Source organism: Myotis myotis, unplaced genomic scaffold (assembly GCF_014108235.1).
Source record: "Myotis myotis isolate mMyoMyo1 unplaced genomic scaffold, mMyoMyo1.p scaffold_m19_p_10, whole genome shotgun sequence".
Classification (NCBI taxonomy): Eukaryota; Metazoa; Chordata; class Mammalia; order Chiroptera; family Vespertilionidae; genus Myotis; species Myotis myotis.
The window spans coordinates 58,603,632-58,620,647 of record NW_023416314.1 but is presented as its reverse complement, the minus strand read 5'-3'; the positions used below and the strand labels follow the sequence as shown (position 1 = coordinate 58,620,647).

Sequence of the window (17,016 nt, the reverse complement as noted above, 5' to 3'; positions counted from 1 at the left end):
GTTTATACAATATTTTCTTGAAAAAACTTTTCATTTTTTTTGATGTTTGTTTACACATCTCAAATATTTTTTAGCTCAATAAATTTAAACAGTAACTTCTTTAGAAATCTACATATATAAAAGCCTAAGCAACTGTCCAACCGTCTGAGCAGTAGCTATTATGCGCACTGACCACCAGGGGGCAGATGCTCAATGCACAGGCATGGAAACATGGAACAGACTGATGAATCTCAGAGGAAAGGGGGGTGGGGGGAGGGAATGAAGAGATTAATCAAAGATCATATATGCATACTAGAGGCCCAGTGCATGATTTGTGCACTGGTGAGGTCCCTTGGCCTGGCCTGCAGGGATTGGGCCGAATCCATGCACTGGGCCTCCTACATCCCCCTAGGGGTCCCGCATTGCGAGAGGGTGCAGGCCAGGCCGAGGGACCTCAACGGTGCACGAATCCATGCACCAGGCCTTTGGTATACCCATAAGACACAGTATGGTATACATGTACTATTCATAGAATGTGAGAGTGCATACATGTAATGGGAGGTAAAGGTTGAATGGAAGTTAGGAAAAACTTCAGAGCTTGCCCTAAGAAGGACAGTAAAAAGTGTAAAATCGCTGTGTTAGAGCCACTAAGCTATTACACGTAGGATGTATTATGATATGGGAGACAATGCAGACAAAAAGAGCAATTAGAAGCCTGCAGTTAAAAATGGAAGTGCTAAGGGATTTATTTAGGATGCTGATATAAGACCTGATGAATAAAAATGGGGAAGAGGGAAAAGGAAGCATCAAGTCTAGAGTTGATGGCTCCAGGTTAGATCATGGGTGTTTGACAACAGAATAAAGGGGGAAGAGGCCTTATGCCTAATAGGACAGGAATACTTTCTCAATAAAAGAAAGCTCCAGATGAAATAAAAAGAAAATTCCCAAAGCAACATAATAGACTTTTCTAAAGCAAAAAATAGGCTTGTCTACAAATGTATATTTACAATAAATTATTTTATTAGAAAAATAGCTTACCTTTATGCATAGAGGGACCTATGGACAAACATTTTATTCAACACTGCTGGTGTGAATATTTTATTCAACACTGCTGGTGTGGAAATACTATAAGAAGACAGAATCAAACTAAGCCTTCAAGAAAGCTGTGTTTAAGCACAAATTCTCCATTATTTTTAATATCTTATTTCTCTTAGAGAGCTGAGTGTGGCAAGAAATCAATAAATGTGGGCATTGTTTAAGGAGATAAATTTCACATTAGGTTGGAAGCATAAAGTCTATGTCTCCTCTACTGTAATTGCTAGATTTCTCTCTAAAATTGTTTGATGGGTTAAGAATAACAGAAAGTTCTGGAAACTGCCACTTGCACCCCATTAGAGCCCCTCTGGGCTGAGAACAAAGTGCCTTCTTGGGCAGATTCAACCCTGTCGGCCAGGCAGGCTATTACAGGAGAGGGGGCTGGGGGCAGGGAGTCAGAACATAGGCTGGAGTTCGGGCTTCTCTGACCTCCTCAGTCCTTAATTCTGAGACAGAGAAAAATCCCAACGGGCACCCACAGCCCTTGGACCTGGGCACAAGCTACACCAAACATGGACACCTCATTAGCTCCTCCTCCTCCCCCAACTCATGACTTATTTAAGGCAATATCTTATTTAAATGTGCTCCCAGGAATCAGAATCAGGTGAATCGCTTGTTAACATGTATATTTCTAAGCCTTACCCTTGAGGCCCTTAAATGTGCTTTATTAACAAATGTTCTAGGTGATTCTGATGTAGAGTTGTATACTGATGCTTCCATAAAGTTTCTTTAAGAACAAACTACCTCTGTCCTATTTCTGTGGTAGCCTCACTGTCATATATAATCTGAGGCTCATACTAGGTATTGAGTAAATGTTTGCTGCACAAGTTAAACACACACACACACACACGCACAAACTAAGAACTATTATGAATAAAGCTCACTGCGAAGGTTGACTCATTTTTAGAATTACATGATAAAACAATGCAGGACCCTTCTACCTAATGATTTCACTTTAAAATCCTTGAAATAATGGAAATTGACAGTGTGGTTTCAGGTGCTTTTAAATGAGTCTGCAAACATCACAGATTGACTTAATTGCCCAAGTTTCTCAAGTCCCATACTTTTAAAATGTTAAAAATGAAAACGATCATCAAAGAAAACAATGTACTTACATATCATTTTTACACGAAGGAGCCGTTTTTTTCACACATCCTTGAAATTATTAAGGGAATAATTACACGGATACACACGCTTCCCAAGAAATAAACATGGCATATTTACTTTCCTATTACTTGCCACAAGTGAGGGTGGATGCATGAGGAATTAACAAGTTCCTAGATAATGTGGCTAAGCGATCGTGAACCCACATTGGTTGGCTTGTTTCTTTGATAAAATTCCATTCCCTTTTATCTGGCAATGCCCATCAAGTAACTCCTAGGTGTTTAACTATATAAACTAATATTAAAGAGAATGCTGAGGACGCTGATGGCCACTGAAGTCCAAGATGGCGGCGCCAGACTGCTTCTGTTGCGGGTGACAGAAGTGCCGGAAGTCCCGGAAGTGCCTCGGGTGGCCGGAAGTGCCATCTATAACCGGAAGTGTCGCCATTTGACCAACCGCCAACGGTGCGTTTCGGGGCCCGCAGAGACGTTGAGCCTCGAGGCTGCAACCGCGCGTAGAGGGCCCGTTCGTCTTGGGTCATCTCTCTCACGGAGGAGATGGACCTGAAGGTCTTGCGGTTCAAGAATAAGAAGCTGGCAGAGCGGCTGGAGCAGCGCCAGGCTTGTGAAGATGAACTCCGAGAACGAATTGAGAAGCTGGAAAAGCGGCAGGCCACCGATGACGCCACACTCCTCATCGTCAACCGCTACTGGGCCCAGCTGGAGGTCACTGTGGAAGCCCTTCTCCGACGCCTTGAGAAGCAGCGGGAGCTGTCGTCAGGTACACAGCCACCTGGGGCCCCGGGGGGGCCGACGTCAGAACTGAGGGAGACCCTGCCCGCGCAGCGACGGCCCCCACTCAGCGAGCCGGCGTTGGCTTTCCCGGTGAAACAGGGCGCCCCCAGCAGTGAGGAGCTGGGGCTGCAGGGCCGGATGGAGTTCTCCAAGGCCGCTGTGTCGCGTGTGGTCGAGGCCTCAGCCCGGATACAGCGCCAGGTGGAGGGACTCTGTCGGCGCGTCTGCAGTCGAGGGGGAGGTGAGCCCCGCGGTGAGGCGGCTCGGGCACGCACCCGGGAGCTGGGCTGTGAGAACCGGCGACTTCAGGCCTTGGCCACCGAGCTACAGGAGAAGCACCACGGCATCTCCTTGGAGTACGCTGAGCTCCAGGACAAAGTGACATCAGCAGAGACCAAAGTGCTAGAGATGGAGACCACAGTAGAGGACCTGCAGTGGGACATTGAGAAGCTGCACAAGCATGAGCAAAAGCTCAATAAGCACCTGGCAGAGGCCTTGGAGCAGCTTAACTCTGGCTACTATGTATCTGGTAGCTCCTCAGGTTTCCAGGGAGGCCAGATCACACTCAGCCTGCAGAAGTTTGAGATGCTGAATGCGGAGTTAGAGGAAAACCAGTTATTGGCCAACAGCCACATGGCAGAGCTGGAGAAGCTCCAGGTCGAACTTCAGGAGGCTGTGCGGACCAATGAGCACCTCAAGGTGGCCCTACGGAGTCTTCCTGAGGAGGTGGTACAGGAGACGGAGGAGTACCAAGTGCTGCAGGCCCAGTTCTCACTGCTTTACAATGAGTCTCTGCAAGTGAAGGCCCAGCTAGAGGAGGCCCGGGGACTGCTGCTGGCCACCAAGAACTCACACCTGATGCACATTGAGCACATGGAGAGCGATGAGTTGGGGCTGCAGAAGAAGCTGCGTACAGAGGTTATCCAGATGGAGGACACACTGGCCCAGGTACGCAAGGAGTATGAGATGCTGCGCATCGAGTTTGAACAGAACCTGGCCGCCAACGAGCAGGCAGGGCCCATCAACCGTGAGATGCGCCATCTGATCAGCAGCCTTCAAAGTCACAACCACCAGCTAAAGGGGGATGCCCAGCGATACAAACGGAAGCTGCGGGAAGTGCAGGCTGAGATTGGCAAGTTCCAGGCCCAGGCCAGTGGCTCTATGCACTCTATCCCCGAGGACTCTGGTTTCAGTGCCCAAGATTCAGGGCAAGAAGAGGGCGGACCAGGCCCTATTGGTGACCACGAAAGCAGAAAGGAGATGGTTTCAATGCCTGGTGCCACCATGCCTACCTCCTTAGCGAAGATAGAGGGACTGGTCCCCTTTGAGGAAGATGCCCAGGCCTTAACTCCCAGGGCCCCAGGCCCCTCCTCTTGGGTCCGAGAACCTGAGCCCAGGCCCCAATGGGAGCTTCAGGAGTGGGAAGGGTTTGGCCTGGGACCCCAATCTATGGCCTCAGCATATTCAAGAGCTGATCGGGAAAAGGCCAAGGTGGAGGAGCCCAAGAGGAAAGAGTCCGAATTCCTCAAATGCCTTCGAGCAGACCTCAAGAAGGCCCAGGAAAGCCAGAAGGAGATGAAGCTGCTGCTGGACATGTACAAAACAGTGCCTAAGGAGCAACGAGATAAGGTGCAGCTTATGGCAGCTGAATGCAAGATCAAGGCCGAGATCAGTGAGCTACGGAATCACATCCGAGAATTGGAGGAGAGAGATCAGAGGGAGAGGAAGAAGATTGCGGACGAGGATGCCATGCGGCGCATTCGGCAGGCAGAGGAGCAGATAGAACATCTGCAGCGCAAGTTGAGTGCCACCAAGCAGGAGGAGGAGGCTCTGCTGTCAGAGATGGATGTGACAGGTCAGGCTTTTGAGGACATGCAAGAGCAAAACAGGCGGCTGCTACAGCAGTTGCGGGAAAAGGATGATGCCAACTTTAAGCTGATGTCAGAGCGGATCAAGGCCAACCAGATTCACAAGCTGCTGCGAGAGGAGAGGGATGAGCTGGGCGAGCAGGTTCTTTGCCTCAAGTCTCAGGTGGATGCCCAGCTGCTGACCATGCAGAAGCTGGAGGAAAAAGAGCAGGCCTTGCAGGGCAGCCTTGGAGGTGTGGAAAAGGAGCTGATGCTATGCAACCAGGCCCTGGAGCTCAGTAAAAGGAAGGCTGTGGAATCAGCCCAGCTGGCCGAAGACCTGAAAGTGCAGCTGGAGCATGTGCAGACACGGCTGCGAGAGAGCCAGCCTTGCTTGGCAGAGAGCCGTGCTGCTCGAGAGAAAGAGAGCTTCAACCTCAAGAGGGCTCAGGAGGACATCTCACGGCTGCGGCGCAAGCTGGAGAAGCAGAGGAAGGTGGAGGTTTATGCAGATGCTGATGAAATCCTCCAGGAGGAGATCAAGGAGTACAAGGCGCGGTTGACCTGCCCCTGCTGTAACACACGCAAGAAGGATGCGGTGCTTACCAAGTGCTTCCACGTTTTCTGCTTTGAGTGTGTGCAGGGCCGCTATGAGGCCCGCCAGAGGAAGTGCCCCAAGTGCAATGTGGCCTTTGGTGCCCATGACTTCCACCGTATCTACATCAGTTGAACCTGTAACTCAGGGAACGTTGGAACACCTATGGACCCTAGGTGCTATGCCCCAAGTTCCTCCCCACCCTTTGTTCTGGATCCTGTGTGCCCAGCTTCTCCCTCTCCCCATCTAGTTGTTTGAGGTCCCTAGTACATGTTGGTGAGCGTGGGGTCAGCCAAGTTCCACCTTTTTCCCTGTCAGAGCTGAGGCACCTCCTCTGCTGGAAAGATATGCTATGAGATATCAAATGGGCCCAGAGCATCCAACTAAGCTTCCTGAAAGCTAGCCCCAACCCTTTCGTCTCCACAGGCCCAGCCCAGCCCTAAGGGGGAAGTTCCCCAGGCTGTGACCTCTGTGAAAGAGGAGGCTGACTACTTGCTCACACACCCACAAGTGAGGATCAGGTGGGTCAGGTCTCCAGTCTCTTGCTCTGAGATTAGACACTGGAGCCCAGGGAGTCTTTCTTCACTCCCTGCCCTCCAAGCATGGGCAAGGTTTCCCTGCCTGTGGAGTTCCCTGGGCTTTTTGGTGTGGCTCTTGGGATAAGGGCTTATATTCTATATGAGGGGATAAGGAGGGTGAGGGTCAGGGGGCATGGTCCTCTTCCTCTGAGAAGCTCTATTGTTGCTGCAGTCACCTAGTCCTCATTTTGGAAATGCTGAACCAAGATCATCAGCTTCTATTGTAATCAGACCTCTCCGAATACCTATTCTCCTAAGCCAGTTACTCCTACCTTATGCTTAGCAAGTCTCCAGTGGGTCCCCAGCCCTGACCCTACTTTCATCCTGGTGGCCTTAACTGCAGTGGTGGCAAACTTCCCAGGAGGGTAAGGGGGCAGACTAGCAGTTGGATCAACTTTCAGTCATTCCAGGTAGAAGATCATCTAATCCTGTGACTGAGCCTGTACCCACAATATTTGCTATGCTGCTGCCCAAGCAAACTCTGGCTTCTGGGGGCAGCAGGCGGGACCTGCAAGATAGAGCTGCTGACAGGTTCAAGGGTCCATTCAGACGCACAGCCACTGCTCTAGAGATGTTTTGTATAGGTTATATGTTATAAATAAATGTTCAACCCTAAAAAAAATGTTTAATGTTTATTTGCATCCAATGAAGGAAGTGTAGTTCTGATTTTTAAGGTGTGAGATAAGTAGCTACATTTATTTTAGCCAGAGAAACAAATACAAGACAAATATTTCATCCTGATGGGTTTTATTTCTGTATTGTTCCACAAGGCAGTATCTCCTCTGCAAGCTCCATTTTCCACCTTTCTTTAATAGTTATTAAGTGAATTATTTATGAGTTATACCTGTCCTTAAACATACTTTTTTTCTACCAGGGAAAGGAGGGATGTAGATACTGCATGATGACAAAAGCCCCCTAGTCTTTGGAATGTTTCTTTACTTTATCACTTTGCCATATGTGGATGTTTCTTATATTTAGTGCTCAGATAAAGCCAGTGTGTTTCATTAGATCTGTTCAGGTAAAAGTATAAGTAACCTATATATGAATGCATTGGTGTCCCTAAATCTGTCATATGTCTTTAAAATGCAAAGGCTAAGACATGTGTATGTACATTTAATAATTCTAACACAATTGGTTTTTGCAAAAAAAAGTTGATAAAATGCTTTCCAAAATGAGACATCTTTGTGGAAGATTTAAAATAATTCAAAACTAAGTATATTTTAGAAATTGAGTAGAGTCCACAGAAAGATCTTGCTTTTGCTATGGGAATAGTGCCAGATAGAGCACTGCTGTATGCCCATGTCACAGCTCTTAAAAATCTTCAGATTTTTTTCAAGTAACTAAACTACAAAGAAATATCACTAGATATCTATTAGAACAGTTAAAAGGACTGCCCATCCTAAGGGTTTATGATTATATAGAAAACTGGAACTCTCATACACTGCTGGCAACAATGTAAAATGGTATAAACATGTTGGAAAATAGTTTGGCAGTTTTTAGAGAGTTAAATATCTACCTATTCTATAAACCAGCTATTTTACTTCTAAGGAGATTACCCAAGAGAAATAATACTTACCTATAACAAGATTTTTAGATAGATAAATGTTCATAGCAGCTTTATTTAAAATGGTAATAACTTAAAACAGTTCCAAAGTCCATTGATAGATTAATGGATAAACAAACTCTGGTATGGACATATAACGAAATACTACTCAGCAGTAAAGAGGAATAATCTACTGATACATATAACAACATGGATGAATCTCAAAATGATTGTGGTGGGCAAAAGAAGGCAGAAAAAAAATCACACACTTATGATTGCATCTACATAAAAGTCTAGAAAATGCAAACTTATCTATAATGACAGAAAGCAGTCGGTTGCCTGAGTACGGGAGTGGAGTTGGGAGGCAGAGATTATGAATGCTTGAAGAAATTTTGGAAGTGATGGGTATCTTCTTTATTTCAAGTGTGATGATTTCACAGGTGCATACATGTGATAAAATGTTTTCATTTATACACTTAAAATATTTACACTTTTATATGTTAATTATAATTTAATAAAACTGTTTTACATAAGTAACTGAGATTCAGTTTCTCAAACTTGTAAGCATTGTAGAATCACCTGTGAAGCTTTAAAATATGCTAATGCCCAGGTTCCAAACCCAAACATTCTGATTTATTTGCTCTGGGTGTTACTTGGACTTAAGGAGTTTTAAAAAACCTTCAGTTAACTCTGAGAGGCAGCAATTTGAGAATTTTTGGCATGTCATTTCATTTTTTCCCCTGTAAAATTAGAAGTTCTTTTCATGAGACTTCATGGAAGATTCAAATGCAATCATTAGTAATAAAAATAATCTTTTCCTAAGAAGAATCTAGACATCATTCTAAGAGAAGCTTTGTGTCAATGATGACAATAATCAATTATAAAAACAAAGGAAGACAATATTTAAATAAAAATATACTCGTTTTGTTATTGCTGTGACATCTTATTCCATTGTCAATGATATAGATTGTCTAAACTCTTGGGAACATTTAACTTTGATATAAAGCCATTCAGTGGAAGACTTTTTTACTACCTGGAGTTCAGGAAGGAGAATGTGAGCGTCCACACTCACCTTGGCATAGATACAGCTTTCGTTGAGTCTCTGTAGTGAGCAGTTCTTTTCACAGAGAGGGCACATGAAGACTTCAGTAGCCTTACAAATTTCTTTGCTTGAGAAATCAAAGAAGAAAAAGAAAGAATAAAGCTTCATGTTTAGGAAGGTGCTTAGCTCCTACAGTCAATCCTGTGGGAAGTAGCAACACACACAAAAAAATGGAAATAGTGGGGCTGCAGAAGAACTGAAAACTGTGGCTCCAACTTGAATTTTAGGATATTTGTGATATAGAAGTTTCTGTTTGCTTCTTTATTTTTAGATATCTCCACCCAGATAATGTAATGATCATAGGCCATATTTTTATACTTGGGAGACAGTTGTGGTGCTTTGTTACACAAACACATTTACACATGATGTTATGACACACAGGATAATTTTGTGAGGAACACCCAAGGAAATTTTAACCAAGTTCACAAGCTTGGAAATGGCTGAGTTGGAATCAAATCTATTCTGATTTCTCAAATCTATCTTTCACTTGTATCTTGCTGCCTTAGAATCACAAGAATGAACAGCATCCATAATTCACACAACTTCATAACATCCACTGCAGTAAACAGTGCATCATGTCCATTAGAAATTTGAGGGAGTTGACTTCCCTCCCCTCCCCTCCCCTCCCCTCCCCTCCCCTCCCCTCCCCTCCCCTCCCCTCCCCTCCCTCCCCTCCCTTCCCTTCCCTCTGTGTTGCTGACACACACTGTCATGCAGAACTGACAGTTTTTATTTACTGAAATATGTTATATTCTCTCTTAGAATGTAACTGTATAATATTTGTCTCTTCAGTTTTATGCCACTACTTTTAAAAACACCTCAGCATACATTATAGATGACTTTGTGACAGGAGTGGGGCATCAAGAATAACTTCTCAAAAGTCTCACAGCCTGAGAGTTTACAGCAACCTATTTTTAAGACGGTTTGTGCCTTTATCTGTCATGCATGGTTCTTTCCAACTGAGTATCCCCTGAATAAATTGTCTTGAAGTAAATCTGCTCTGGAAATGATGAAAGTAATTTCAAAGTTTTTGAATATATGTCTGAACATAAAAGTTTAATAGGTGATGTTTGCAGCAAGAACGGCAATTTTCTAAAATGTCTGCATTCAAATGAAACAAACAATATGAATTTCATATGTGGAATATGTATAATCTCAAGCCATAATCAGAATAAATAGCAAGTACAAATACTACATAGTAATATAGTGTTTTGCTGTGAGCAGAGATGAGTTCATGTCCATTACATTTAGTCCTCACCGCAATCTCCTGCCAGAATAATTATCCCTATCCCCACAACTGAGAGGAAACTGATATTTCTCAAGGTCATACAGCTAACAATAAGTAGTTCAGGGAACAGACTGTAGGTTTTTTTCTTGTTTTGGGTCCAATTCTCCATCAACTATAATATATCTAAAAGAAGGATATGTTTGCTTTATATTAAAAAGAATTTTCCTATCAAAAACCAATTTATTAGTGATGATGATGATGCAATGAGTCTCATATACACTATAATCCTCCCATTATCACACATCATATTTCTAGTAATCAGAATGCCTATATGAAGTAGAAGGAAACAGGCAAAATAATACGTTTTAAAAGCCCTAAAGAACAAGAGGGTTATATCTTCTCTTAGTAATACCACAAATTTGTACAAATAAGAGTTGACACACATCTTTAAGGAAATTTTGATTAAAATGGGCTTGTTATCATAATTCATTGTGTTTCAAGAATGACATGATATGCCCTGCATTGAAATCTCATACTAAGATGGTATTATAAAGTCAGTTGATACTATGTCATCTTCCTCCTCTTCCAAATGGTCAACCAAAAGCACCAAGTCTAGAACCCAAGCCATAAGAATGAATCCTGTTTTTAATTCCAGAATCATTAAACTCATTTTCTATAACATGCCCAAGTTTAACTTGATACGTAATAAAAAATATTAAACAATTTTTGACAACGTAATTTGTAGCCTTATTTGAGACTATGGAGAATTTCTTTGATTTCACTTAACCACTAGAGGGAGGAAGAGTGCCAGCATGAGTGTTTCTTAATTTCTTTTGCTGAGCAGAATACTATAACCACCCCTTGAACTGTGGCTTTCTTTTGTTTAATATCTATTGTCAGATATACTCATAGAAACAGAGAAGAATACTGTTTGCCAAGGGGTAGGGGAGAGGGATGTGGGAGTTGCTGTGCAAGAGTATAGTGTTTCAGCTGTGCAAGGTAAGTTCTAGAGGTCTGCTCTACAATGTGTGCCCACAGTTAACAATGCTGTAATGTGCACTTAAATATTTTGATTGACTTAGAGCGAGAGCGAGAGTGAGAGTGAGAGTGAGAGCGAGAGAGAAACAGAAACACTGATGTGAGAGAGAAACATTGATCAGTGGCCTCTGGTGTGCACCCCGACCAGGAATTGAATTCACAACCTTTTGGTGTCTGGGACAATGCTCCAACCAACTAAGCCACCTGGCCAGGGCTGCAGTTAAACATTTTTGAAGAGGATAGATCTGTTAAGTATTCTTCCTACAATTTAAAAAATATATTAGATAGAGGTTTGAAAATGAGCTGCCCATTTGAAATAGAACATGCTGTTAAGAGCCTTCAGGGTTAGGGTGACCATTGCCTCCCCCTGACCAAGTCATTTACTTCTCTGAGGATCAATATCTTTATCTCTAGTTAGAGATAATATCTAACTGGGATATTACATAAGGGTTATTGGTAATAAAGGCAGTTAATAAATGAAAGAAACCCTTGTTACTAAGGATGTTGTCAGGAGACAGTTTCAGAGGCCCTTCAGGACTCAACTGCTTTTGAAAAGCTGGTCAGTACTGAGTCCCATACACATTTCTTGGTAAATTCTAATGCCAAAGAGGAAAGAATGGACTAGAAAGTTGGGATTTTTGTTCTTTGCTCTGGACCGGAAACCCAGGGCCTGAGGCCATATCTACCTGCTTGCTCATTTTCATATTCTTATGATATGTCCGCTCATATGCATAAATCTGACCACATTTAATTACATAAGAGCAATGAACACATGTGAATATGTACATATATATACAATAAATAAAATCTATAACTTGGATATATAATTCTACTGCAGGGCAATTGAGAAATATGACTTTAACTTATGTGAACTTAGCTGGTAGAAACATAATAAATAAACCAAATCCTCAGCTTTTTTACATTTTAAACAAAAAAGAACATAAAAATTATACTAAAACAAAACAATACAAAATAAAAGCCCTGTATTCTCCCTCACCCGCAGTGATAACACCTACAACTTAATCACATCTGACACCTTGAATGGAAAATTTCAGCTCCATGAAATTTTGAAAGTCAAGATATTCAGTGAAGCTTATCTTGATTTAGAATAGAAAGTCTGACAGGATCTTAATTACAGTGTGACAGAGGTAACAGTTATATAATACCATAAAGCACTGAAGAAAAGAGTTTGCTAATGCCTTTTAAAACACTCCTTGTACTAACAGTTAAAGAGTATTTACCTCATACAGAAGAGGCCTAATTTACCCCATGGGTACATAAATCAACAGGAATAGCAAATCTATTACTCTCATCGCCTTTTGTTCATTTTCAGCTTCGGAGGGGTGGAGGGGGAGTCTACACAGCGTGATAAAACCTTGTGAATGTGTACCCATGGAATCAGCTTGAACAGTAGGTCTGTCTAAGAATAATTTTCTGTCTGTGTTAATTCATTTTAAGGCGTGTTTTTCTAACACCATCAAGATTCCACCAGAGAACTGTTAGAACTAATAAGCACATTCAGTAAAGTTAAAGGATATAAAATCAATAACATACAAATATCATGTGTTCCTATACACCAACAACAAACTACCAAAAAGAGACATTAAGAAAAAAAATCTCATTTATAACTGCATTAAAAATAATAAAATGCTAAGGAATAAATTTAATGTAGGAGGTGAAAGATCTATCCACTGAAAATTCTAAGACAGTGATTAAATAAACGGAAGGACAGGAAGATGCTGTCTTCCAGAGTGGCAATGAAGCTTCCAAATTCTGAAATAAACCTATGACTAGATGAAATGCTTTGGAACAGTAGGTGTTTTTTGTTTGTTTTTATGCTAACTATCATTTGGATTTCATGCTGAGATACCAAATCAAGGAAGTTGTCTGTGGAGCAGGATTCATCTCTAGAACAAAGAAAGTACTTTGTTTTTAGGGAAAACTGTTATATATATTTATGGCATAATATGCTTATTATACTGGACAGTCAAATGATCTTTCAGGCGTCCTTCTGCACAACCTTCCAGATAAAGCTGGGGCTGTGAGGGCCAAGGCAGCCACCACAGCTGTGAGGGCCAAGCCCCTTGCACAAATTTTGTGCATCAGGCCTCTAGTGTGTGTGTATGTGTGTGTGTGTGTGTGTGTGTGTGTGTGTGTGAGTGTATAATATGACTATTATATACATATTTTTAAAAATTCAAGGAAATGAATTTCATGTTTCCCTCAACTGTTCTGATTACTACCCAGTGCCAAGGCCATGGTTAAAAGTTGGAACAACAACAACAACAAGTGCTGAGCTTTGGACGGAAGAGGTGTTTTTTCATATTTTGAGTACCACACAAGGTTGAACTTAATGATATCCTTGTGATATATGAAGGAGAACATGCTGTTGAGAGTCTTTGGTGCCAGGGTGACTGTTGCCTCTGCTGAATAATAATGTATTGATCCTATATCCAAATCTTGGGTCATTCAACTTTAACAAAAGAATCACTATTCTGATAAATGTGTGATTTTTGTTGAACCTTATTTCACTACTATCTTGATATCTTAAGTTGATGAAAAACTATTACAATATCTGTTCCTAGAGAGTAAGAGAGTAGAAAGCAACTTTCTGTTCTCACGGGAGCAGGCTGCTTAGAGAAAGGCTTTTGTGGGATGAGTATTTTGTTTAGACATCTTTAAGTATGTAAGGTGCCCTCATAAGCAAAAAGGAATACTCACCTCAAAGGCTGGTAGTAAAGAGTATATTAAATGAGACAACATAATTGGAAGGTCTTTGTATATTATAAGTTTTTTTTAAATTTCTTAATTGATTAAGGTATTACATATTATAAGTTTTAAAAGAATTATAACTATATAATTATTTGAACTAATGTATTGAGAGGGCATTCTAGACTTCTAAATGCTATGCAAATATAAATTATATAAAACTGCCTAATGCACTATTGAATTATTATGTGGCATATACTAGAAAGAAAAAATTGACATACACAGAAATAATTTTAGGACTTATGCAAAATAATTTTCATATAACACTGTTATTGTTATAATTATCTAGCTAATATTAATGATAGAAATAAAGCAAAGGGATGGCCAGACATTATAAGCATGGTCATCTGGGCAGCTTCACCAGGAAGCTAAAACTTCACGCTCCCTAGTGAACCATCTATGTATTCTTTGCAGATCACTGGGGTAAGGAATCAAACAAAGGGAGAGATGGGTGCATGTGCAATAAAGTGATGTATGGAAGGTGCTTTTGCCTGTCAGTCTAACCTGGGAAAAAGATACTTGGATAGGGGCTAGAGCCATTGCAAGCACGCAAAATCTTGGAAGGTTAAAATCCTTAGACTAAGAATTCTGTTTCTCTTGTTCTGCTCCTGCTCTCTTGTGCTCTTGCTCCCTTGCTCCCTTGCTCCGTGACCCACACTGGCATGTGGGTTAGCACACCATGTGGCCTTAGTAGACGTGTGGCCCTTAGCCATGTAGACCCTACATGCAATGGACTGCAGCTGGGAACATAAGCTAACCTGGCCAAATGCTGGACTGGATTGCACTTTAATATGGAGCGGAAACTCTGGGCAGTGACTGCAATCCTAGTTCTGCTGAAGATAAGGCTGGACTTTTTCCATGACGAGCCAGAGGAGAAACGGGATCTTGGAAGGAAAACTCCTTAATTTTACATCATCAATAAAGCTTTCCATGATACCCCATCCTCCCATGGAGGCCTGAGGAAATTCTTTTTCCTTTGGCACCCAAGAAGCCCACTTCCACCAGCCACAGGAGGGCAACCCACCAATAACAACAGTAGAGAAATTACTTTTTTATTATGATGCTTCCCTACAAACAAAAAATAAACAAACACAAAAAACAGCAAATATATTATAGTACTATCACTTGTTTTTATAGTCAGCATTATCATAAAGCTTTTGTCCAATCAGAAGAAGAGCCAACAATTTTCAACAAGTCTATTAGCAGCTTACCTTACTTGACTTGCATTCATTGTAAATATTCCATAGAAGAAAACACACAAGCCAACCAGTGCTGCAGGAATCAGCATTCCAGTATACCATCCCAGCCACGCAAAGTATAGCCCAATCTTCTCACCAAAATACAGCCTGCATGAGAGAGCAAATTTTTAGCTTAAGGCAACATAAGTGACACTATACCTTGTCAGAATTTCAGATGGACACTTGTGGTTTCCCGACCAGTCCCTTGGCAGCTCCATCTGGGTTATCTTAATAGTCATGGTTGCTAATGATTCTAATAATGGTGACATTGTTTATCTTTAAACATTGTCCTCATAGGAACAATTTTATAAAATATATTTCTTTATCAAACTTAATATGGTTCATAGAGCTTTTTGCAAGCAAATTCTTGCTTTTCTCCATACTCCTAGAAGAATCCCTTTTTGTTTTTTACACACATATCTGCGCCACACCATACTGCTTTCCCATAAATTAGAAAAAAAGTCTCCTCTGTAAGCGGACGGGGAGGGCAGGAATGAATTCAGTCTCCATCAGCACCCTTGGCCAGACTCCCTTATGCTACACACAATCTGCATAATTATGTCACATCTTCCTCTACGAAGTTCAAGTCTGCAATTCCTGCAGCACGTGATTCTTTTCTTGGTTCATGCTTTGGAATATTACATTTTATCTTTATCCTGTGCCTGGCTTGTTCTTACCCTTCACTTTAAATCACTGACTTCCACTCCAACCCTGGGTTAGATGTCCCACCCTTAGCCACGTTTCCGTGTCCTGAATTTATATACTGCATGACACTGACCCAGTACTCCTCCACTCCTTCCCCTTCCCATGACTGAAAGCTGCTGAGAAGTGGACTGTGTCTTGTTTTACTCGCTCTCACCACAGGAAGGATCAAATGAAGATAAGGGAATGAATGTATTTTATTTCCCTTCAGCTGATGAATACAGTTTACTAGTATGTGGAAATGGCAGAAGAATAACGTGGTTCTAAACACTATTCAATCGCTTTTTCTTCACCAAGTCTACTGTCAATAGTAACTGTCACACCATTTCTAAATCTCTGGTAAGAGATAAAAAATTTTTGAATTCTCTACTACTAATTGGTCTCCATTTTCTCAAAATGGTTACTTAACACACAGCTTTTTTTCCCAGCAGTAGTTTTAAAGCCTGTTGTTTTATAGTTCATTTGGGCAGTAATTATTGCTGGGAAGAAAATTATCTTATTTTTTTTTCCTTAACAAGACTTGTCTTTCTGAAAATTATTCCTTTTCTACTTTATTTTCTATATTGTTCCAAATAAAACTTGTGTATATTCTACCAAGTGTGGGCATAAGATCATCCTCCTTTAAGCATCATTTATCTAATATTTTGATGTTTTCGTCCATTTATTTCTCCTAGGAGACATGGATCAATAGTCGATTCATTTTTTATACAATATACAATATTTTTATACAATACTAGAGGCCCAATGCATGAAATTTATGCAAGAGTAGGCCTTCCTTCCTCCCCACTGCTGGCCCCAGCTTCCCTCTGGCACCCGGGACCCAGGCTTCCCTCAGGCCACTGGCAGACACCCAGGACCTGGGCTTCCCTCACAGCTCCAGCTTCATCTGGAAGGTTGCTCAGAAGGACGTCCATTCTAATTATCATATTATGCTTTTATTATTATAGATTTTTATGTTCTACTTTGAAACAGAAGATTATTTTAATAACATGTATTGCAACAAGATGTTGTGCCTTTAAACAAGTATTCCTTTGGAAGGTTGGAGTCTTACTAATATATCAAAATATCTTTAGAATATTTATAGAACATTACACAGATAGACACCTTATACAGACAGTATTATACTGAGATTTTAAATTACACATTGTTAAGGTAAAATAAGAGGTAACAATATTATTTGACAGGAGTATATATAGTTACCTGAGTTACATCAAAATAAAATAAATCATAAATATAACAGTATTTCAAGACTAATTTAAGTTTAGGATAATTACTCACTGGGATAAACTTCTTGGAATAGAACAAATACTGAAGCTTTGTTTAAAGATAAATATATGCATAGATGCTTTGTTGGTCATTTTCCTCTTTGCTCTCAAAACCATTTTCTGCTTCTTGGTTTTGATT

The 17,016-nt window shown here is 41.3% G+C and overlaps 2 protein-coding genes across 3 annotated transcripts in view; one reads left to right on the top strand and one right to left on the bottom strand.

Annotated features, from left to right (window-relative positions):
• ANO3 (anoctamin 3) overlaps nt 1-17,016 on the bottom strand; it is a 154,257-nt gene that overhangs the window by 76,590 nt on the left and 60,651 nt on the right. For both annotated transcript variants that reach the window (XM_036325673.1, XM_036325674.1), the window contains 2 exons: nt 14,884-15,018; nt 8,608-8,704 (listed from right to left, as the gene is read on the bottom strand). In XM_036325673.1, the coding sequence (XP_036181566.1) occupies nt 8,608-8,704; nt 14,884-15,018 (232 nt within the window). The remainder of the gene's footprint in view (nt 1-8,607; nt 8,705-14,883; nt 15,019-17,016) is intronic.
• Nucleotides 2,503-6,539, top strand: LOC118664086 (E3 ubiquitin-protein ligase BRE1B-like). The gene is given in 2 exon segments (XM_036323967.1): nt 2,503-2,713; nt 2,716-6,539. Coding segments are annotated over 2 exon segments (3,045 nt in total). The 3' UTR covers nt 5,550-6,539.